A 24,433-nucleotide genomic window follows, 5' to 3' on the forward strand; every position below is an offset into this window, starting at 1 on the left:
CCAACACTAGGCGGCGATCTAATGCTAAGATATGAATTTAGCAGCCCACATGCCTCGAACAAAGCATCATATAATACAACCATGCCATCACTTCACTCCATCCCCATCAGTTAGCAAATTGTGATACACTCACGAATAAGATAAGAAGATCATTGGGGGCAAAGAAAAAATACTTAACCACTTATTTTAGGGCAATCAATACATACCGGCTCAGAGATTCACCATAAAAAAATAGCAACAGTCCCACGAGAAACACCAAGAAGAGGTATGGGTCGCTCTCTGTTGGGAAATACAATAATGTTGCTTTTTATAACAAATTAATCATGATCAATCGAGCTGTATTCGAAAACACATCGTGCATCATAAAAGCTACATAGAATTACATCACTAAGTTAAAAACACATCGTTAAAAAAAGAGAAACAGGTCACTAAAATGAGAAGAATAGGAACACCGTGAATATAAGGAAAATGCTACTTACCAGTATGCATCTGTTCTTAGCATGTAGGGCTGTTGACATTCATATCTTAGCATAGATCACCGCCTAGTGTTGGGTCCGGATGTTTGCACTTTGTTGTCCTGGAAGAGTCTTCGAAGTATCACGAGATAGGTGAATCCTCCCCTGGACTACAGTGCGCATGGGCATCTTCTCCATCTTCAGATTGTTTTTCGCCAGTGTGGCAAAGATGGAGTATAGAAAGGTAAGAGATGACCATGTAAATGTATGTAGAAAGAATTACTGCAGCTGTGACAGGCACCGGGGAGGAGGGTGGGTTTATGAATGCCAGCAGCCCTACATGCAAAGAACAGATGCATACTGGTAAGTAGCATTTTCCGTTCAAGGCATGTGGGCTGCTGAATTCATATCTTAGCATAGACTGTATAGCAGTATCTCCTCTAGCGGTGGTCACCTGTACCAGCTGCATCAGTTTGAAAGAGAGTTTTTAGGACAGCCTGGCCTACAGCAGCTTGCTGCTTTGCTTGCAGGTCTACACAGTAGTGTTGAGTGAAAGTGTGTATGGGAGACCATGTAGCTGCTCTACATATGTCTACTAGTGGAATATTTCCTAGGAAAGCCATGGATGGCCCCATTTTGCGAGTTGAGTGGGCTTTTGGGGGAACTGTTAGAGTGCGCTTGGCCTTTTGATAGCATATTTGAATGCACTTAACTATCCATCCGGGTATTCCTGATTTTGAAATAGGGTTACCCTTATGCTGTGGAGCAAAAGCAACAAAATAGTTGTTTTGTCTTTCTGAAAGCTTTAGTTCTGTCAACGTAATGTAATAGAGCTCTTTTTACATCTAGTGTATGTAGAGCTCTTTCAGCCACTGACTGTGGGTTTTGGAAGAAAACTGGCATATCTATTGACTGATTGAGATGAAATGTTGATATAACTTTTGGCATGAACTTAGGGTTAGTACGGAGCACTACCTTATTCTGATGTATTTGCATGAAAGGTTCTTGAATCGTTAGTGCCTGTAGCTCGCTCACTCGCCTGAGTGAGGTAATGGCCCCTAAAAATGCCACTTTCCATGTTAGGAATTGTTATTCGCACGAATGGAGTGGTTCGAAAGGTGGCCCCATAAGTCTGGTAAGTACTACGTTTAAGTTCCAGACTGGCGAAGGTGGATGTCTTGGAGGGATAATTATTTTAAGTCCCTCCATAAAAGCTTTGATAGGTGGTATTCTGAACAGGGACAGGTGTTGCCATTCTGGAGATATGCCGCTATAGCAGCAAGGTGGAGTCTTATGGAAGAGTATGCTAGATTGCATCTTTGAAGATGTAATAAGTAACATTATGTTTTGTATGGAGGCATCTAATGGATTGATTTGGTTATTATTGCAGTAAATTACAAATCTTTTCCATTTAGCTGCATAGCATGCTCTAGTAGTTGGGGGTCTTGCTTCATTGATAATGTTCATACAGTCTGGAGGCAAGTTAAGATATCCGAACTCTAAGACCTCAGGAGCCAGATCGCTAGGTTCATCTGTTTGGGATCTGGGTGCCAGATTTCTCCACGGTTCTGCGTTAACAGCTGTGGCGATAGGCGCAGCCTTTGGTGTGGGGCTACTGAGAGTTCTAGGAGTGTCGTGTACCATGGCTGTCTTGCCCATGTGGGAGCAACTAGGATCATTGTGAGGGACTGTTGATTTAGTTTACGTGCCACTAATTGAATCAGTGGTGTTGGCGGAAAAGCGTACGCAAATCTGCCTGACCAGTTCATCCATATCGCATTGCCCTGTGACAATGGGTGTGGGAACCTGGCGGCAAAGGACTGGCATTTTGAGTTTTATTTTGTGGCAAACCGATCTATCTCTGGATTCCCCCACTTTTTGAAGAATGGTTGGAGGACTTGAGGGTGAATCTCCCATTCGTGTATCTTTTGGCTGTGTCTGCTTAGTAGATCTGCGATCTAGTTGTCTATTCCTGGGAGGTGTTCTGCAAAGAGAAAGATGTTTTTTGGAATTGCCCACCTCCATATGCTCTGTGCTAGGTGAGACAGCTACGGAGTGTGTCCCCCTCCCTGTTTCTGTATGTAGTACATGGTTGTCGTGTTGTCCGTCCGGATTAATACAAGTATTTCTGTAAGGCTTTCATCGCTAGAAATACTGCTAGCAACTCTAAGTGGTTTATGTGCAGTGTCTTCTGCTTGACTGTGCAGAGCCCTTGGACTGTGTATTGAAGTAGGTGGGCTCCCCAACCTGTCAGTGATGTGTCCGCTGTTAGCACAACCTGTGGAACCGGCTCTTGGAACAGGCGCCCCTTGGAACGGTTATGTGCGTTCCACCACTGCAGAGAGTTGTGAGTGCGATTGTCTACCAACACTAGGTCTTTTAGTTGTCCTTGAGCTTGGTTCCACTGCCATGCTAGGCATTCTTGCAATAGACGCATTTGAAGTCGGGCATGAGGGACAATGAATATGCAGGGGGCCATCATGCCTATAAGCTGCATGAACACTCGAGCTAGCAAGGAGTGTTGTGGGTGAAATCTTTGAATTAAAGACTGCATGTTGGCTATCCTGACTGGATTTGGATATGCTTTTGCCACTGAGGTGTCTATTGTTGCTCCCAGATATTGTTGTATGTGGGAGGGCTGCAGATGTGATTTTGTGTAATTTATGGAAAAAAAACAGACTGTGCAGAAGCTGAATTGTCTAGAATGTGTGGTTTGCACACTGTGCGTATGAGTTGGCTTTTATGAGCCAATCGTCCAGGTAGGGGAACACATGGATGTGTTGCCTTCTTAGGTGTGCTGCTACTACTGCTAGGCATTTTGTGAAAACCCTTGGTGCTGTAGTTATCCCCGAGGGGAGAACTTTGAATTGATAGTGTTGACCTATCGTGAACCTGAGGTATTTCCTGTGAGCTGGATGTATATCAATCAATCAATCAATCAGAGCATTTATATAGCGCGCTACTCACCCGGAGGGTCTCAAGGCGCTTGGGGAGGGGGGTCCGCTACTGCTCGAACAGCCAGGTCTTGAGCTGCTTCCTGAAGGTGAGGTGGTCCTGGGTCAGGCGGAGGTGGGTCGGGAGGGAGTTCCAGGTCTTGGCGGCGAGGTAGGAGAAGGACCTTCCACCTGTGGTAGCTCTTCGTATGCGGGGGACGGCGGCGAGGGCGTGGCCGGTCGATCAGAGCTGGCGTTTGGGAGCGTAGAAGTTGAGGCGGCTGTTGAGGTATCCTGGTCCTTGGTTGTGCAGGGCTTTGTGTGCGTGGGTGAGGAGACGGAAGGTGATTCTCTTGTTGACCGGGAGCCAGTGCAGGTCTCGCAGGTGTCCGGAGATGTGGCTGCGACGGCGGATGTCCAGGATGAGTCTTGCTGAGGCGTTCTGGATCCGCTGGAGTCTCTTCTGGAGTTTGGCGGTGATTCCGGCGTAGAGGGAGTTGCCGTAGTCCAGTTGGCTGGTGACTAGAGCCTGGGTGACAGTCTTCCTGGTCTCGGTGGGGATCCACCGGAAGATCTTGCGTATCATGCGTAGGATGTTGAAGCACGACGAGGAGACGGCGTTGACTTGTCTGGTCATGGAGAGGGAGGAGTCCAGGATGAAGCCCAGGTTGCGTGCGTGGTCTGTTAGTTTGGGTGCGCTGCCTAGGGCGGGTGGCCACCAGGAGTCGTCCCAGGCAGAGGGTGAGGATCCCAGGATGAGGACTTCCGTCTTGTCCGAGTTCAGTTTCAGGCGGCTGTTCTTCATCCATTCGGCTACTTCCTTCATCCCTTCGTGTAGGTTGGCTCTGGCGGTGGCGGGGTCGTTGGTGAGGGAGAGGATCAGCTGGGTGTCGTCGGCGTAGGAGATGATGTTGAGGTTGTGCTGTCGTGCGATGGCTGCGAGGGGACTCATGTAGACGTTGAAGAGGGTTGGGCTGAGCGAGGAGCCTTGAGGAACGCCGCAGATGACTTCGGTGGCTTCTGATCTGAACGGGGGGAGGCGGACTCTGAGTCCTTCCGGCGAGGAAGGAGATGGTCCATTCCAGTGCCTTCTCCTGGATTCCGATGTTGCTGAGGCGCTGTACTAGGGTACGGTGGCAGACGGTGTCGAAGGCCGCGGAGAGGTCTAGGAGGGTGAGGGCCGCTGTTTCTCCGTTGTCACGCAGAGCTCGGATGTCATCGGTGGCTAAGATCAGGGCGGTCTCGGTGCTGTGGTTGGCCCTGAAGCCAGACTGCGAGAGGTCGAGGGATCAGTTTGTCTCGAGGAAGGCGGCCAGCTGCTTGTTGACGGTCTTCTCGATGACTTTTGCAGGGAATGGGAGCAGAGAGATGGGTCGGTAGTTCTTGAGGTCGGAGGGGTCGGCTGATGGCTTCTTTAGTAGGGCGCGGAGTTCGGCGTGCTTCCAGCTCTCCGGGAAGGTGGCGGTGTTGAAGGAGGTGTTGATGATGTCCCGCAGGTGGGGTGGGGTGTGATGACAGCGTCGGCCTTGTTGAAGACGTGGTGAGGGCAAGGGTCAGTCGGAGATCCGGAGTGGATGGAGTTCATCATGCGGATGGTGTCTTCGGTGCTGATCGGGGTCCAGGCGCGGAGGGTGGTGGTGGGGGGCGGTGGTTCGGTCATGGCGTGCGTCGGTTGAGTGCTTAAGCTGTTGTGTATGTCTGCGATCTTGTTGTGGAAGTAGGAGGCGAGGGAGTTGCAGAGGTCTTGCGAAGGGGTGATGTTGTTTCCGGGGTTGGAGAGCACTTTAACAATGTTGAAGAGTTCCTTGCTGTTGTGTGCGTTGTTGTACAGTCGTTCCTTGAATGCGGTTTTCTTGGTGGTGTGGATCAGTTGGTGGTGTATTCGGGTGGCAAGCTTGAGGGCAGTCATGTTGTCCGGTGTTGGGTCTCTGCGCCAGGCTCTCAAGGGCTCTGCAGTTCTTCTTCGAGTTCTTGAGTTCGTCGGTGAACCATGGGGCTTTCTTGCTGCCGGGTCTGCTAGGCGGGGTCCTCAGAGGGGCGAGGTCGTCTGCGCAGTCGCTGATCCACTTCGTGAGGTTAGTGGCCGCTTGGCTGGGGTTCGTTGCGCTGGTGGGTGGGTTCTTGCTCAGGGAGGTTGCGAGCTGGTCGGCTGCGATCTTGTTCCAGCTTCTGCGTGCAACCTGTTGCTGGTGGTGGTGGATCGTGGTCCTTTTGAAGCTTAAGTGGACGCAGCTGTCCACTGCAACGTCCAGTGGAGTCCGGTGGCGTGGCTGAAGGTGATGTCCTTGCTGGAGGAGAAGACTGGGTCGAGAGTGTGTCCGGCGTAGTGGTGGTCACCAGTTGCTTGAGTCAGAGTTGGCGAGGTTGTCCAGCAGGGTGGTGGTGTTGCGGTCGTTGTTGTTCTCCAGGTGGAAGTTGAAGTCCCCGAGGAGGATGTAGTCAGCGGAGGGTAGGGCATGCGGGCTGACTAAGTCGGCGATGTCCTCGCTGAATTCTGTGCGTGGTCCTGGGGGTCTGTAGATGAGGGTGCCTCTGAGGGTGGTCCTGGGGTTGATGTGGATCTGGAAGTGCAGGTGCTCGGCGGGTGCGAGGGTGTCGTCGGTGTTGTTCGTGATGCGGATGGAGTTCCTGTGGATGATGGCGATGCCTCCTCCTGTCTGATTGATGCGGTCCCTCCGGATGATCTTGTAGCCGTCCGGGATGGCGATGGCGATGTCGGGCGCTGAGGAGGCGTTCATCCAGGTTTCCGTGAGGAAGGCGACGTCCGGTGATGTTGTGTCGAGCAGGTTCCAGAGCTCGACGGCGTGTCTGTGGACTGAGCGAGTGTTGAGCAGGATGCACTTCAGGTGGCTGCTGATGATGCTCGTCGAGGTCTTGGGCCCTGCTGGAGTGGTGCAGGTCCAGATGCAGGTGAACTTGCAGGCGTTGCAGCAGAAGGGTCCGTGGGTGCGTCTCGGGGTGGCTCGGTAGCAGCCCGGGAGTCTGCCGGCATTGAGTGCGTAGAGGTCAGTGGCGGCGTAGGTCCGGCGGGAGGGCTGGTGTCTGCGGGGGCCAGGGGTCCTGGCGCTGGGCACGGTCCAGGCGCGGACGGGCACAGACGGGCTTACCTTTGGCGCACCTTCGGCGCTCATTCGGCGCTCATTCGGTGCTCCCGCTGCGCGAGTCCGCTGCGCGGTCGCTCTGGGGGCGTCATAAGAAGGGAGCCGGTAGGGAGGTTCTGCGGTGAGGCAGGAGCGAGTTAGCCAATCGGCTGGCGGGGGGCGGGGCCGCGGGAAAATCTATTGCGGGCTTGTCGGACGGCCCTGCGGTGGCTGTGGCGCCGGAGGAGGGAGGAGGGAGCAGGCGGCGTCGGCGGCAGGCACAGGCGGTGGGCACAGGCAGCAGGTAGGCACAGGAGTGGGAGATAGGAGGAGCGTGGGGGCGACCAGGCCAGTAGAGGCTCTGTGGTCGCTCTATAGGTATGTGAAAGTATGCATCCTTGAGGTCTAATGTAGCGAGGAAGAGCCCTGTTGGAGTACTTGTTGAAGAGTGATCATATGGAAATGGTCTGAGAGTACGTATTGGTTCAGAGGTCTGAGGTCCAATATTGGTCTGAGGGACCCGTCTTTTTTGGGAATAAGGAAGTATAGGGAGTATACTCCTGTCCCTTGGTGTTGAAAAGGGACTGGCTCTATGGCTCTCTTTTCTAGCATGGATGTTACCTCTTGTTGTAACAGCGTGACGTGTTCTTTGGACATATGACGGTGTTTGGGTGGTATGTTGGGTGGAGTAGAAGTGAGTTCCAGTCAATAACCATACTGGATAATTTGTCTCACCCACCTGTCTGGTAATTGCGTTCCAGACTGGTAGGAATTATGTTAGTCTGCCTCCGACCGGTGTTGAGTGGTCTGGAGGGAGTGTGAGCAAGTCACTGTTTGGTGGCGGTGGAGGCTCTGGTGTTGTTGCCACCACGTCCTCTGCCCTTGGTATTATTGCCTCTATAACCTCCTCTGTTGGAGCCTTTATTAAAGGTGCTCTGGGTATTAATTTTGAATGTAGAGGAGGTTTGTGATGTGTTGCCTCTCCCTGAGCCTCGAAAGGAGGAGCGACGAAAGCAACTTCTGGATTGTTGGAACTGAAGTGCGACCATTGACTTAGCAGTATCAGTATCATTTTTCATCTTCTCCAAAATGGTATCTACTGCAGGGCCAAACAGAAAGTCTTGGTGAACTGGCTGGTTGAGGATGGTGGACTGCACCTAATTTTTAAATCCGGAAATGCGTAGCCACGCATGCCGGCGAACTAATACGCTAGTGTTAATAGACCTAGCTGCTGTGTCAGCTGCGTCAAGTGCACATTTAATGGAAGCATTTGTTATAAATTTGCCTTCATGTATTAGGTCATTGGCTTTGAATGGTTCTGGGAGGTGTTGTAGTAAACCTTCCAGCTGGTCATAATGTGCTCTATCGTATTGTGCTAATAGAGCCTGTGTGTTTGCAATTCTCCAAGTGTTTGCTGCTTGGGATGCCACTCTTTTGCCTGAGGCTTCCAGTATCTTTGACTCCTTGTCAGGAGGGGGGAGCATCTCCTGTTTGTGAATTAGCTTGCTTTCGAGTGTTTGTTACCACTAATAAGTCTAAAGGCAACTGTGATTTAATATTAGAAGGGTCTGTAGGGGCTGCCTTATACTTTTTCTCAATTCTGGGATTGAGGACACGCGCTCTGGCTGGATCTTTAAATGTGTCTGGCGCGTGTTTTAGTACCCCTTTTAAACAAAGGAAGTGTACGAACGCTTTTTTCTGAAGTAGGAAAAGTGTTGAATAGGAAATCCTCTTCTATTGGGTCAGTGTGCATATCTACATTATGATATTTAGCTGCCCTGTCCACTAATTGGTTAAAGACAATGGTTTCAGTAGGCGACGGCTTTGTAGGATATGTAGAGGTGTCAGGGATGGGTTGTAGGTTGTACGTATCATAAGGGTCATTTTGGTCATCCCATGTGTTATCCTGTGCATCCTAATCCTCAGGGTCTACAAAGCTATCTTGAGGATCGTCCCCTAAGTTTTCTGTCTCATCATAATGTGAGGGAGAGTAAGGTACATAAGGCATGTCAGAAAAGAAAGGAGGAGGAGTGAAAGGCCTTGAGGGAGATGTTGCAAAGTCTTTCTTCTTTGGAGGAAAAGGGGAAGTGTCAGTGTCCAGAGGTCTCTTCTTCCTGTGGTAAACTGTTACCCGTGCTGTTTTAGGGCCTATGTACAGTTTAGGTTGTTCTTCCTCTATTTGATCAGGGTGGAAAAGTTCCTCCTCAACTGTCCGTGGTTTTGGCGCCGATGATTTTGGCTTAGTCACTTGTTTATGAGTCTTTGGCTCGAGGGCCTTCGGCTGTGGAGCTTCTTTTGGCTCGACTGCTGTTTTCGGCTCGGTGACCTTTTTCAGGTCGGAGACTTTCTTTTGTTCGGCGCGTTTCGTCTTTATCGTCTTTTTTGGTTTGGTGACCTTTGGTTCAACGACTTTTTTCGGGTCGACCGTTTTTTTCGTCGACTCAGCTGCCTTTTTCGGGTCACCAGGAATTTTAGTGTGACCTGTTTTTGGGAGGTCGACACTCTTTTTCGGCTCGACTGCCTTTTTCGGTCGACTTTTCTCTTGGGATAGACGACCTTTTTTGTTTCGCCGATTTTCTTTGGCTCGACAACCTTTTTCGGTTCAGCTGCCTTTTTGGGAGGAGTGTAGCTCGTTCCCGGGGTCTCCGAAAGCTTGGGTTTGGTCTTCCGAGCCGGAAGGAGTTTGTCGATCTCGGCTAAGGCCTTTAGGTGATGCTTCTACGGGAGCCTCGTCTTGAGATGGAAGCGGGGTAGGGGGCTTGGTACTCACGGTTTGCTCCGGTGTGATCTGGTATCGGAGTCAGACTGGTCTTCTACGGTGACAATTTCGAAGTCAGAGTCCACCGCTTCTGGGAGGTCGTGTTAGTCATCGAAAATGTTCTCCGGTTCCGGTGCCTGACGCTGCATCTCTTGTCTAGCGGCCCTTCGGTTCCGGATAGTTTTCTTCGACCGGAACTGAGCACAAGCTGGACAGTCTTACTCGTTGTGCTCGGGAGAGAGGCACTTGTTGCATACTGTATGTTTGTCAGTATGTAGGAACTTGAGTGACATTGTGAGCACCTTTTAAACGGGGTCCTTTCCATCGGCAGCAGGCCCACGTGGCGTCGAAAAGGCCCAACAGCCCGCGTCGACGACTGGATCGAGATGGAAAGTGTTATCGAGTAAACGTTTACCGAACAAGAACAATACCATCGAGGTAGAAGGCCTTTTGGCCTTAGAAAGTTGAAAAGTTTCGGTTCCGAAGATGGAGTTGAGGAATAGCATCCGAACCCAATGGCGGAAAAAAACAATCTGAAGACGGAGAAGATGCCCATGCGCACTGTAGTCGAGGGGAGGAGTCACCTATTGCTTGATACTTCGAAGACTCTTCCAGGACAACAAAATGCAAACATCCGGACCCAACACTAGGCGGCGATCTATGCTAATATATGAATTCAACAGCCCACATGCCTCGAACACAGGCATAGTCCTCCCTAGTGGACAATAACATTTCTACAGCTGCTTCCTACGTCTTAGAACAGCCAATAAATATTGTGACAACCCAACACATATGTACAGGCTCGGTAGAGTTTGAAAATAGATAAAAGCTGGGCTACATTGCACAAATCCAAGTTGTTTTAGCAGCGGCTTAGTAAAACATTTTCTCAACTCTGTGTAATACAACCAAAAAACAGGGCATGAATAGTGCTCTGCATAGAAACATTGTCACATGGACATAACGGGGGATCAGAAGCTCAATTATTAATATTTGTGATAGTTATTAGATGGTGGAAAATGTCCAGCCGAAACCTAGTCAAGACGAATCTGTACCAATGGTTGTTTACTTTAGCTAGGTAAGGATGCACATCATGGCTGGTCAGAATTAGCTGGTACTTCCGCACCAAGCGTTACAGAATCTCAGTGGATAGCCTCAGATCCTCTAGTAGGGAAAAGCATTTTAATTTAAGAGCTTTTCTTTGAATACTGCTAGTCAGCTCCGGATGGTCAAAAAACTCGGGAGTGGCCAATGTCGACCAAGAAGTCACGTACAAATCTGAGCCAAGGGATTTTTAAAGCTGATGTAGATCTAAGACAGTCCACTATAAATGAGCGATTAATCATATCTGTAAGGTATGGGACTCTCAATTCATGGTCAAATTACTATCAGACATAAAATTAGAACAGCATTGGTACACAGAGGACATTAGAAAGCAAGGAGTGCTACTTTCCAATTCCCGTATTACAGAGGATCAGTCAAGCAGTCACAAGTTTTATTTTAGAGTTTAGAGACTGTTGGTAATTGGTGAATTATAACCGAAAGCGCTTTCATGTGATGTGTTGGAAACAGTTCGAGACAAATGCCCAAATATAATAAATTGAAAATTCCAATGTCCAAAGTGTTTAGGCAAGACTATTACGAGACACACAGCCAGCTGTTCTGTAAATACCATCAAGAGGAAAAAAGCATGCAACTAATTTCAGTACATTGTTAAATTCCAATGGAGACCACTATTGCCACAATAGAAGAATCATTTTTACTTATGGGAAAAAAGACATGTTTGTGCAGGAGGAGGGAATCAACTAGGGCATTTAGAGGGGACATTGTACTAACTGCACTGCCTGAGAGGATATGGACAGGGATGCATCGCCAAGACAGTGTTGTTGCAACTTTCTCCCCCCCAAACAAATATATATATTTTTAGAGGCACTGGTTATGTCCAGGTACTTTTAATTTCAGCTGGTCATTGATCCAGACTGTCCTTCAAAGTAAATATGACCTCACTCTTGGTTGGTATTGTAAAATAAATTTCGTCACCCAGTAGATAACGTGATTCAGGCATGTTGTAGTGCTATTCAGGGGAGGGAGGCTGAATGACCTGCCCAATGAACGAGGCAGGTTGCTTTTTTTACCCTCATCCAGTGGCTAAAAACATAGAAATCGTAGTCTGCAATGAACAGCAGACCACCATTTGTACTCCCAAAGAGTATTTTTTTTGTAAAGAAGCCTGGAATTGTTGGTGCTTTATTTAATGTAAAAAAAATTGAAAAACCTTCAGTTTGGGAAGACGTTGGGGGTGGGGAGGAGACAGTGGTCACTGTTCCACTGACAACAACCATCCTGCCCCAGTCCACCCGACAACTGCCTAATAGGAAACTCTCCAACATGGACATCATCCCGTTTGCAAATAGGTTCCCACTTCCTTTCAGGAGTCTGTACTTTATTATGGTTTGCGAGCACAAATGTGATTCATAATGATTCAGTAGGCCCATTTTGCCATTCAGCAAGAGTTTACTGAATCACAAAATGAGTTTAGCACTCATTGAAAACCCTTTTTGCAGTTGTAAGCACTAACTTAGTGAATAGCAAGGTTTGCATATTCAAAATCATTTAGTAAACTGGGCCCACCGACTTTCAAGTAACAATTTATAAATGGGTAGATTTCTGTGTGCACTTAAAATAAGAACATAACAATTTTAAGAGCTTAAAGCACAAGTTACTACTTGTGTAACGATATATCTGTAAGAGACATTAGTTAGTGATAGATTCCTTACCTTAGAATATCCCCAGGTGTCAGACTGGATCCGGAAATTTTTGCGTAGCAGTACCCTTGCGCGTCGGTAGGCGTCGGCGGCGGCTCCGTACCCGTAGTCGGCGTTGTGGGCGCCGCGATGACGTCGTCGGAGTACTTAGACGCCGCCACCGCGTGCGGACGTCAGTTGTTAGACAGCTTTTCCACGCCAGAAACGCAGAGCCATGCTAAAAACCATCACTGGTGCCAATGAAACTAGGGCCCTGAAAGGGGATGACCTTAACCCTAGATATCGGTTCGCAGAACGGGGAGGATGGGTGGGTCGGTAAGGAATCTATCACTAACTAATGTCTCTTACAGATATATCGTTACACAAGTAGTAACTTGTGCATCTGAAGGAGACGCGTTAGTGATAGATTCCTTACCTTAGAATAGATACCCCAGCAATACCAACCCCGGTGGTGGGTCTTCGAACCAATAATCACACCAGAAAGTCCTGGAGGACGGAACGGCCAAAGAAGCCATCCCTCCGGACTTGGCTGTCCAGGCAGTAGTGTCTTGCGAACGTGTGCAGCGAGGCCCACGTAGCTACTTGACAAATGTCCTGCAAGAGCACTCCTCGGCCCAGGGCAGTTGTAGTCGCCGTGGCCAGAGTGGAATGAGCCCTTAGTCCGACAGGGGATTCCTTCTTAGCCAAGGAGTAACACGCCTGGATACACAAGATGATCCACCGCGAGATGGTCCGCTTGTGCACTGCCTTTCCCTTCTTAGCGCCCACGTAACCAACAAAGAGTTGGTCATCCACCCGGAACTGGCGTGTGCGATCCAGATAGTAAGAGAGCGCACGTTTTGGGTCCAGACGGTGGAGCCGCTCTTCCTCTGAGGGATGCGGAGGCGGAAAGAAGGTGGGCAAGGTGATGGACTGCCCGATGTGGAAGGCCGTGACAACCTTGGGCAGAAAGGAGGGTCTTGTCCGCAACACAACCTTGTCCAGATGAACAGAAAGGAAAGGAGGTTAAGAGGATAAGGCATGGAGCTCACTCACTCTCCTGGCAGAGGTGATGGCAACCAGGAAAGTAGTCTTCAGAGTAAGAAGGCGGAGAGGACAGTTGTGAAGTGGCTCAAAGGGAGCGCACATCAGAAAAGTTAGAACCAGGTTCAAGTCCCACTGAGGCATCACAAAGGGAACAGGTGGAAACGAGTGTGTGATGCCTTTCAGAAATCGATTTACAATAGGCGACTTGAACAAAGATGGCTGGTCAGGCAGCCTTAGTAAGGCTGAAAGGGCAGAAAGGTAGCCCTTGATAGTGCACAGAGCAGAGCCCTGCTGGGCAAGAGAAAGAAGGAAGAGGAGAACCTCAGAAGGAGGGGCAGAGAGAGGATCCACAGCCTTTGCTGTGCACCATGCCACAAATCTGTTCCACCTGCAGGCATATACAGACTTTGTGGAGGGACGCCTGGCTGCCAGAATGATGTTACAGACTTCAGGAGGCAAGTCAAATGGCCTCAACTGTCGCCGCTCAATCTCCAAGCATGGAAGTGGAGACTGGACAGGTTCGGGTGGAGGACCATCCCCTGTTGCTGCGACAGAAGGTCCTCCCGAAGAGGCAGACGAACCAGGGGATCGACTGACATACTGAGTAGCTCAGGATACCAGTACCTTCGTGCCCAGTCCGGAGCCAAGAGGATGACTTGTGCCCGGTCGCGCTTGATCTTCTTCAGCACTCTGGGCAGAAGTGGTATAGGCGGAAAGGTGTACAACAGACCGCAACTCCACTCGCGACGAAAAGCGTCTCCGAGCGAGTGCCGCCTTGGAAATTCCAACGCGCAGAACTGATGACATTGCGCGTTCTCTTCGGTGGCGAATAGATCTAACCAAGGCTCTCCCCACTGCAAAAAGAGACCTTGAGCCACGTCAGAGTTCAGACGCCATTCGTGATCTATCATGCACCGGTGGCTGAGTTCGTCCGCCCTGGCGTTCAGAGAACCTGCCAGGTGTTGAACCACCAGGGTCACGCCCTGATGTTCCAGCCATTGCCAGAGGCACAGAGCCTCTTGGCAGGGGGTCCACGACCCCACCCCGCCCTGTTTGTTGCAGTACCACATGGCGGTGGTGTTGGTGTTGTCCGTGAACACCTGCACTACACTCCCCCGGACAGAGGGGAGGAATGTCTTCAGTGCTAGACTAATCGTCCGCAGCTCCAAAAGGTTGATATGGAGCCGGGACTCCACCGGAGACCAGGTGCCTCTGATCTCCGCCTCTCCCATGTGGCCTCCCCAGCCCTGGAGCGTCGCGTCAGTCACAACTACGTGCACCGGTTGGGGAAGGGAGACGGTTCTGCCGCTGACCCAATCACGGTCCGTGAGCCACCACTGCAGCTTTCTCGCAGTGCCCTCCGAGATCAGGACATGGTCGGACAGGTTGCCCGGATGCTGGGCCCACAAACTTCAGGTCCCACTGCAGAGCCCGCATCCGCCAACGGGCGTGATGCACCAGAAGGATGCAGGAAGCCATCAGCCCCAGAAGCCGCAGTGTCAACCTGACCGAAACTTGGGATAAAGGCTGAAAGAGTGGAATCAGAGCCTGTATATCCCGAACCCGCTGTTCGGGTGGATAAACCCGAAACTGCGCCGAATCGAGAACCGCTCCGATGAAAAGGAGCTTCTGAGAGGGACACAGGTGTGACTTCGGCACATTGATGGAGAACCCCAGCTGGTGCAAGAGGTCTGCCGTCGTCTGGAGGGGGCTGACGAATGTCTGGGGCGAGCCCGCCTTCAACAACCAGTCGTCGAGGTAGGGGAAGACTGAAACCCCTAACCTGCGCAGATGAGCTGCGACCACCGCCTTCACTTTCGTAAACAGCCGTGGGGCGCTGGTAAGGCCGAAGGGGAGCACGGTAAACTGAAAGTGCTCGTGACCTACCGTGAAACGCAGGTAGCGCCGGTGGGCCGGCAGGACGGGGATGTGAAAATAAGCGTCCTGCAAGTCCAACGCTTCCATCCAGTCTCCTGGGTCCAGGGAAGCTAAGACCTGAACCAGAGTCAGCATTTTGAACTTCTCCTTCCGGAGGAAGCCGTTGACGTTCCGTAGGTCCGTAGGGCCCCCTTTGCCCTTCTTGGGTACCCGAAAGTAGTGGGAGTAGCAACCACACCCTACTTCCGGCCCAGGAACGCGCTCGATGGCTGCCTTGGCCAAGAGGGCCGAAACTTCCTCCTGCAGAAGTCGCAAATTATCCCCCGATATGCGGAGGTGTTGCGGTGGCATGGCTTGAGGGGTCGTCTCGAAGGCGAGGAGTAGCCCCTTCGGACGATTTGCAGCACCCACCTGTCCGAAGTGACGGTGCGCCAGTGGGAGTGGTGATGGCGAACCCTGCCCCCCACTGGCATCACATGGGCCTGAAAGCACGGACTAGGAAGGTTTTGAGGCGGATGCTGCAGGGGTAGGTGTGGACTGGCCTCGCCGTGGACTCCGACCACCGCCACGGCGGTTTCCAAGTCCGCCACCGCGCTGGATGTTAGTCTGTGGCGCGGGGCTGGCAGCACGTGTGGGGGCGCCCCTTCCTTGGCCACGAAAGGAGCGAAAGGCACCCAGTTGCTGGCGCGGGCCGAGAGGCCCAAGGACTTAGCCGTAGCCCTGGAGTCCTTAAAGCGCTCAAGCGCATGGTCTGCCTTGTCGCTAAAGAGGCGACGGCCATCGAACGGCATGTCCATAAGTGTGTTTTGGACATCGGCCGAAAAATTGGCGGACCTCAACCAGGCATGACGACGAATCGCCACCGCCGTGGACATCGCTCTGCCCAGAGAGTCGCTAGTGTCCAGCCCACACCGGATGGAATACCGTGCTGCATCCCAGCCCCCCACCAGGGCTTGGCCGAGTCTAGCCCGTACCTCCAACGGGCAGTGTGGCAGCACGTCCGCGACCGTGTCCCACAGAGAGTGGGTGTAGCGGCCTAAGAGGCACGCGGTATTAACGGACCGCAATCCCAAACTTAGGGAGAATATCTTTTTTCCGTAATTCTCGTACCTCTTAGATTCCCTTCGGGGGGAGCCGACAGGAATGCGGTCTGGGAATTGGAGGCCTGGATAACCAGGCTCTCAGGGGTGGGATGGGTAGACAGAAAGCAAGGGTCACCCGGAGCCGGGCGGTGGCGTCTGGCCACGTTCCTATTCACAGGCTGTCCTGTGGCAGGCCTGGACCAATTGCCCAAAAGAACGTCTGACAAGGCCTCATTAAACGGCAGCAGAGGCTCTGCCAAGCTTGACTGCGGTTTAAGGACCTCAGTGAGGAGGTTGTTACGGCCGCGATGGGGAGCTCAAGGCCCAGGGCCTTGGCCGCCCTCATCAGCACCACGCTATAAGCAGGCCCCTCCTCTGTAGCCACGCCAGGAGGGGAGACAAAGCCAGTGTCAGGCAAAGTGTCCAGCCCACTGGCCTCCCCAAGCTCTCCTGTCCAGTCCACAGAAGACTGACACTCACGTGCCAGAGCGTCCTCAGACCCCTCCCAATCGTCCTCATCACCCACAGCCTGGTACTCCGGCTCAAAAAAATGGGGCCGGGTCATCGAAATAAAAATCTCCCAGCGGCGTCTAGAGAGGCGCCGCTCCAACGCCGGACCCGAAACGAGGACAGGACCAGGGACAACGTCGTCCAGGGACGGCGCCAGGGGCGACACCCTAGGGGCCGGTGTCGGCGAGGTTGTTAAGTCGACCGGCGACGACCCGGATCCGGACCCAGTGGGACCCTGCGGCGTCGGGACCGGTGCCTCTTCGACTTCTTGTACCTCTTACCTGAGGACTTCGAGCCCGCAGACGACTCCCGGAACTGTGGGAGCTCCGGCCCCGCGTCCAGTCCCTCGACCTCCTTTCGGACCAGGACCTAGAGCGACGCGTGGCAGACTGCCGAAGCTCGAGTCGCTTACGGGACCGCTCCAGTCTAGCCTTAGACGTCAGGGCCCGGCAGTCGGAGCAGGACTGGTCGTCGTGGTCCAGGCCCAAACAGTGCAGGCACCGGCGATGGGGGTCGGTAACCGACATCAGTCGGCGCAGGGCTTGAACCCAGGCATCCCTACCGGCACCGTCGGAGTCGATAGACTTCGAAAAATGGATCAAAAAGAATCTCAAAAGGTCAGTCAAAAAGTGACTTGGGTACAACTTTTTCCAGATCTGCGCTAGCTGGCGCGGAAAAAAGAAGAACTGACGTCAGCACGCGGAGGCGGGGTCTAAGTACTCAGACGACATCATCACAGCGCCCACGACGCCGACAACGGACGCAGAGCCGCAGAAGACGCCTACCGACGCGCAAGGGTACTGCTACGCAAAAATTTCCGGATCCAGTCTGACGCCTGGGGATATTCTAAGGTAAGGAATCTATCACTAACGTGTCTCTTTCAGATATACCCATGTCTGCACTTTACATTCAGAAGTACTTAAAGATGAGGTGTGAGATCCATTGCCAATACTGCCACATCACACAGCATGTAGGTCGGGCTTGAAAGTACAAGAGTCTGAAGACATGGTTATGAACGGTTTAAATCTAAATGGAATTTGGCTCAGCTCAAGGGAGTATCTCCTTCACCTTATGATATTAGACGTTTAATGTATAATTTCACCTTCTAAACAGTATTTGCACTGTAAGGCATGAGGGACTAGTTAACATCTCAAAATCACAGTGAACCATCTCACATTGCATAATGAAATATTTCCTAGCTATTGTAACGGAAAGTTTAAATTCTATTAAGGACATTGAGGTGAGGATTAGGATTTCCCTTCTTCACTTTTGTTCACAGCAGCCTTTCTTTTAAAAACACTATGGTAATAAAATAGAACTATATTTCCCATGGTAAATAGGGAAAACCAAAGAGAAAACAGTCTATCCAATCAGGATGCTCTTGCGTTCATAACTGTTCCACCTTCCTCTTTTTTTTCCTGCGAACACAGCATATCCACTTGAAGATTACTTATGTTTATTGGACTGCGATCCTGGATAGATGCATAAAGAGAAGTTTGAGATACTCTCTCATATGTTTGACAGTACAATTACAGGACATCATGATCACTGCTAGAAAGATTCAATAATCTTAATGCAGACATTATCAGGATGAACAAAGTCAAATGACATGTAACTATTCTTGTCAAGTTATAACCTTGAGTTCCAACTCTTAATGCGGGTGGGTGCCGGTCTGGCTGAACGGGTGGGCTAATCCTCACTTCCGTGTCCTTAATAGAATTGAATTTTTTACTCTATGGCAGAGCCCAGAGACGATGATTACGCTATTTTAAAGCTGGTTCAACACTACATTTGTCAGGGATGATATAGGTGTGAAGTAAAACCATTTAAAGATGGAATTGGATGACCAATCCGCTGCATTGAGGATATCTTCTAGTCGTGCTCCCACGTACAAAGCCTTATAAGCCATGACTCCTCTGAGTGGGCGCCAAAATTAGTGGTATTAATCCCCGCTCGATGCATTACCCATTTTATCCATCTGGCAATCGTAGGGAAGGAAACTGTTCTGAGGTTTGGTCAAAGCGATCAAACAGTGGTCTTTCGCCCGTGGGGACGAAGCTTTTCTGTCACTGCTTCGTGCATTTTAAGGGCCCGGACCGCACATCATTTTGGTACTCCCTGAAATTCTGGATAAGACACCAACCTGGAGTTGCATTTTGTTCTGCGAGAAATATGGAAAGTTACACCTTATGGAGTAAAAACTCTACATGTAATGTCCATAGCCCGCACGTCAGAGATCATGCGACCGGATAGGAGGCAAAGCAACATCGCCAATTTCGCTGACAATTGTTTTCTATACAAATACCTATTGGAAGGGCAAGATGTGAATAGATTTAGGACCTTATTCACATCCCATAGAACAGAGTATCTGTTCTGGAGGAAGAGATATCCTAATACCCCTTAGGAGTTGGCATACTAGCAGGTGTTCCCCTACTGGATGGCCCTCCATGGGACGGTGTCCTGCCGAGACTGCTTACCTGAAGGGGTTAATGGATCTGTAGGCTAAGCCAAGTGAGGCCATGTTCGCCAAAACATTCAGGATGTGTATAACTTCCGCCTCCAGGAGATCAGTTTGGTGTTGGAGACACCAGCATACCAGTCGGGACCAAGCCGATCTGTATCTTCTGGGGGTGATATCCGTCCAAGCTTTGGTCGTATGTCGGCATATGCTGAAATTCCCGGGACTTTCCATAGTATCCGGTAATCCTCCATGCCATTAGCTGGAGGGAACTCGCCAGTATCAAAGGATGGGGATTGCCCTGGGGAAATCGCTCAGGAGATCTGGGCCTAGGGGTAGAGGGTTTGGAAAATCTCAGGAAAGTTCCATCAACACTGCTAACCAGGCTTGCGACCTCCAGACTGGAGTGATCACAACCAGATCCGCCACCTGCCTACGCACCTGAGCAGACAATTGCGTGATCGCAGATGGAGGGAATGCATATGCCTGCTCCAAGCTCCAGTCCTGTAGAAGGCGTCCGTTGCCACTGCCAGGGTATCTGGTCTCCAGCTGCAGTACCTCTCCACCTCAGAGTCGAGGCAAGAGGCAAAGAGATACATTGAAAATGGGCCACAGCGTTCCTGAAGCAGATTGAAGATCAAGGGATTCAATTTCCACAGGCTGACATCTCTCCAGTGACAAGAGTGCTAATCCACTCTCTGATTATCTTGGCCCGGGAGGCGTTCCGCCATCAGGGATAGGTGATTGTTTAAGCAATACTCCCAGAGTCCGGGCAAGGTCCAAAAGGGTCTTTGACAGAGTGCCCCAGAGATGATTGACGGAACGGACTGCCACTACTTTGTCCATCTTCAGGAAGACGGTGCATTGAACTTGGTCCTTCGTCCAGCACCTGAGGGCGAAAGAGCCAGCCATCTGCTCCAGGCAGTTGATATGAAGGGCCTGTCGTCGGAAGATCATTTTCCTCCGGTGGAGAACTTGCCGCAGCGAGCTCCCGAGACACAGGCATCAGATTCGATCACTAGGTCACGTTGAGAGCCGAATAGCACCCTGCCATTCCATGCCTTCATATGGGAGATACACCATTGGATTTCGTCTTTCGTCTCCACTGAGAGCGGGACTCGTAATAGGAGAGATCTTTCCGGAGATGCATTATTGTTAAGCCTTGTAATGTCCTGCAGTGGAGGGGTCCCAGAAAGATCGCTTGAATGGAAGCAGAGAGTAGCCCCACTTTGCAGGCCAGATGCTGTAGAGTGATTTGAGGTTTGGCAAGGGTTCTCTGTAGTTTGTGTCTGATCTTGGACAATTTTTGGGGAGGGACACCGAGGGTCCCTAGAAACTGAATGGACTGGGACGGTGTCAGGGTGGACTTCTGCGTGTTGATCACAAAGCCCAGCAGGCTCCAATAGATCTATGGTCATCTGCAGTTAGAGAGATAGAGCTCAATGGCACAGATTCATGAGGAGAATATTGTCAAGATAGACTATCAGATGCACGCCTCATGCCGGCAGGAACTCTGCCACTGGTCTCATCAACTTGTTGGGAGGTGAACTTGAACACCTGAGATTTCCACTGGAACTGCAAAAAGCGTCTGTGCGGTAGGAAAATGGGCACAGCCAGATAGGCATCCTTCAAATCTAAACGGACCATCCAGTCCAATCTCCGCAGGAGATCCCTGAGGAGGTGAATGGCTTCCACTTTGAAAGGATGATGGAGGAGCCAGTAGTGTAACCTCCTCCTTTTCCATATATTCTTCCCCCTCAAAGCTTTACATCCTGTTAAGCAGTTGTCACTGCTATTCACTGTGCTATACTTTGAGGCAGATTGGGCAATCTTACAAGGTGAAGCACCTAACTTACTGTCCCTATGAGAGGGTTTACTTTCCTCCCCCTTAAGGGCAGGTGTATGGGGGATGTATATGTGGGACTTGCTCCCTGTTATTTGATAGGGAAGGTGATGTACTGCCTGGGACTGTCCCACTAATCGATCTAATCTTTATCAGTTTTCGGCGGTCTGTCTTCAGACAGACGCTCACTAAGCGTTTGAAACGCTAATCGTGAATTGACTCGCTAATCCTCCCGCTTGTCAATTACCTCCGCCGGCCGCACTACACTGAACACAGTGAAAGATGTGCGCCGGGGAGCTGGGGGGTAGAGACGTGCTGGGCACGCAATCACTAAAGCGCGGGCCCCCTGCTCATGCAAACAAGACCAGATGGTGACCGTGTAGGAGCATGGAGGCTCCCGCGGTCAAAGCTGAAAAGGAAAAAACGTTAATAAGGGCAATAAAAGTCTTTAATGAACACAAATACATAGGAGAAAAAAAAAGCGCGATCGATCTGCGAGGCCTGAAATACTCTCAAACATAACAAACAGCTGCATAAGCATTGATAATAAAAAATAGAGGAGAATTATCTGAATGCTGCTGGAGCAGCGGAGAAAGAGGGAGATTGAGCATCTGCAGGAGCATTGTGATTGGATAGACTATTTTCTCTTTGGTTTTCCCTATGTACCATGTGAAATGTAGTTTTGTTTTAATACCATAAAGTTTTGAAAGAAAGGCTGCTGTGAATAAAAGTGAAGAAGGAAAGTCCTAATCCTCGCCTCGATTTGTTTCCCCCCCTACTGTAGCTGGCTTTGTTTTAAAGTTTTAGTTAGGAATTGTCACACACTGTCACAGACACATGGCATATTAAAGTCTTTGCCAATGCTTGGTTTTTCCAGTATCCGCAAAGAAATTTGCCCGGAACTCGAGCAGTCGCGCCTCTTCTTTCTTTCGAACACACAGCTGTATTACACGGAGACCATGCATGCCAACTGCTCACTCCTGCTTGGTAGGTGTGGTAGTAGGTGGGCCTCCTCACTCAAAATCATCCCGCCACCCCTTTTCTACTATTCTGAAATGGTAAATGAATGGTTGGTTGTTTCTAAAAATAGTGAAGTGATGACTATTTTTCCATTCTTTCAGAAATTGTGTTTTAAAAAGCGTTTTAAACCAGAGCCGCAAATTCCATAGGGACACAATGTTGTAGAATTCATGCTTTCCATAGGCTACATGTGTTCTTTTCAATCACAATTTAAAGTTCAAACCGTAGACCTGTTACCCCCAGCCATTTCTTGAATGCCAGACAAATCTTACTTCGAAAGAGGAGAACACTGTAAGTGCCTTCCATGTCGTCCAGGTGGACAGCAATACAGGTTTCATTGCTGTATAGGTCTACGTTAATATATGTGTCATTTAGCTGCTCCTTCAAGAATGAATACATAAAGATCCAAACATTGAATTCCTCCAGCTCTTTTAGCTTCTGCTCACTGTCCACCAGAGTCACTCGGATCATCCGGCTGCTGTTTACTCGGATCTGCAAAGCAAAAAAGAAAATACACGAACTGTAATTAAACATGGAAAGTATGTTCCAAGACCCAGATGGATTTTAAATGAAAAAAAAAATAAAAGTAACATTCTATGACAAGTCAGTATTTGGTAGGGTTAGAGTACTGTGGCCTTGTGCAATTATTTTTGCTTTTTGGGCCGAACAGTTTTCTTCCCAAATGTTCCACACACATTGCACTGCCTCCAAAACATCAGTGATAAATCTCCAGTATCTCAATCTGTCCATCTCTCTCCCCTCTTTCGTTACCTCTTCTTTTAGCACTCCACCTGCCTGTTAATTTCTTTTTCTTGGACTCTTCTTTCTGCCTCCATCTCTCTTTTGTGGCGTCTCCCTCACTAAGTCCCTCCTTGTCTTTATCGCGGTTTGTCAGGTTTGCTCTTTCTTTTCAGTGGTTCAACTTCGTTGCTTATCGCTTTACTTTGGGTAGACAGATTTTCAGTCAAAATTAGATCATGGCCCAAACTCCCAAAGAAAAATAATTCAAGCTTAACTGTGTAAGTCACCCAATACCAAACCTTGCTGGAATTGATGATGTGCCAGCCAAAAGATCAAGGACACTGCACTCAAACTAATGTACGAACCAAGATCAAGCCTTACCTGATGGTCGGTAGGCCGGCCATGAAAGTGTAGAATTCTAGGAAGAGGGAGCAAGTAGAAGGGAATGCGCAGAGGAGGGGGCGGGTATTCGCAGTATTCCAGGACTTATGCCCGGATATAATCTTCCAGCATACAAACTTTGATACTCAGTTCTAGTTAGTTTTACTGTGATAACACGAATCATGCGTTTGTTTTGAACTTATGCGTGCTTACAGTGTGTCAGGGAACTTGGAAGCAGTTGTAAGAAAGAACATCAGCATTACAATTATGATAGTAAAACAAATTAAAAAAAACAAAAAACCTTTTTTTTTAAAACTTACTTTTGCTTTGCCTGAATAGTTCCAGCATCTCAAAAGAATAGACTGATTAAGCCAGTGGCATATTTAAGATTGCTTTATTGGACTATATAAAATAAACAATATACTATATGTTGATTGCTAACCACAGCCAAGACTGAAAAACACACACACACACACATCCTACATTCAAGCACTCCACTCGCAATAATGACCAACAATGTGGGCTCATGGGATAAAAAAAATTTCAAAAAGCATAGCCACGTCAAATGCTGTTTGGCAGACAACTGTAAAACAAACATCTATGTAGTTTAAAGCCTGGGGTGAACATCACAAGCATGTACCCACATTGCTACACTTTTTTTTATTGATAGTATACGATTGAGCAAAATACAAGACCGGAAAAGGAGGAGTGAGACATACATTGTAACAAAATCCGGAGTACTTAGGAAAGCTTCAGATCACAACGATGATATGGGTACAAAATGTACGGCTGGCAGTCAGTAAAGAACAAGAAGATCACATACCCTCATTAAAATATTTTCACCATTGGCTCCATTTTGTAGCATATTTCTTCGGTGTCCCATGAGCTTTATAAACAAGTCCTTCTGTTGTAGCACAGTCCATGCCCCTAGCCCATTCCTCCATAGTTCCTAAAACCATCACCCTACGGGCTAAGACACAACTTGCTCCTCACCATATATTCCAGTGTAACGCTTACCTAACGTTAGCATTCTGTTGGGGGCAGTGCCTCATCATGAGGTAGTACATCCTAAGAGAAGAGTTGAACCTCTCACATAACCGGCAGAGATGGCAAATAGTTGCGGTGCAATCTTCACTTCCACCCAATTGTCATCATCTAGTGTAGCTATATAGATTTCCCATAACTATCCTTCTCAATTTGTAATTAGGGTGAGGGGGGGCCATCGTAAGGGGATGGTCTACACCGAAGGGAACTTACGGGGATGCAACTTCCTATTAAAAGCCCCTAACATTGTAAATCTTTTAAATGGTCAACGAGAGTAGAAATGGGTAATTTTATGGAGTATGAAGGAAGCATGGTAGGGAGATTTTAAACAAAGCATTCAGTCTTAACAGAATGAGGGAGAGAATGTGAGAGAGAGAGAGAGAGATATAAGGCCAGGATGTTTCTCCAGCTTCAATTTGTCTAGAATGGGGACCTTCTACAATTTGCATCATCTGTGCTGGT

At 49.5% G+C, this 24,433-nt stretch overlaps 1 protein-coding gene across 1 annotated transcript in view; it reads right to left on the reverse strand.

Annotated features, from left to right (window-relative positions):
- Positions 1-24,433, reverse strand: part of NEMP1 (nuclear envelope integral membrane protein 1) — a 613,931-nt gene that overhangs the window by 347,349 nt on the left and 242,149 nt on the right. Inside the window, exons 3-4 of the mRNA XM_086959963.1 lie at positions 22,078-22,297; positions 207-279 (exon numbers count right to left, since the gene is read on the reverse strand). Of these exons, the coding sequence (XP_086816089.1) occupies positions 207-279; positions 22,078-22,297 (293 nt within the window). The remainder of the gene's footprint in view (positions 1-206; positions 280-22,077; positions 22,298-24,433) is intronic.

The sequence above is a fragment of the Lissotriton vulgaris genome, chromosome 1_1 (genome assembly GCF_964263255.1).
Source record: "Lissotriton vulgaris chromosome 1_1, aLisVul1.2, whole genome shotgun sequence".
Lineage (NCBI taxonomy): Eukaryota > Metazoa > Chordata > Amphibia > Caudata > Salamandridae > Lissotriton > Lissotriton vulgaris.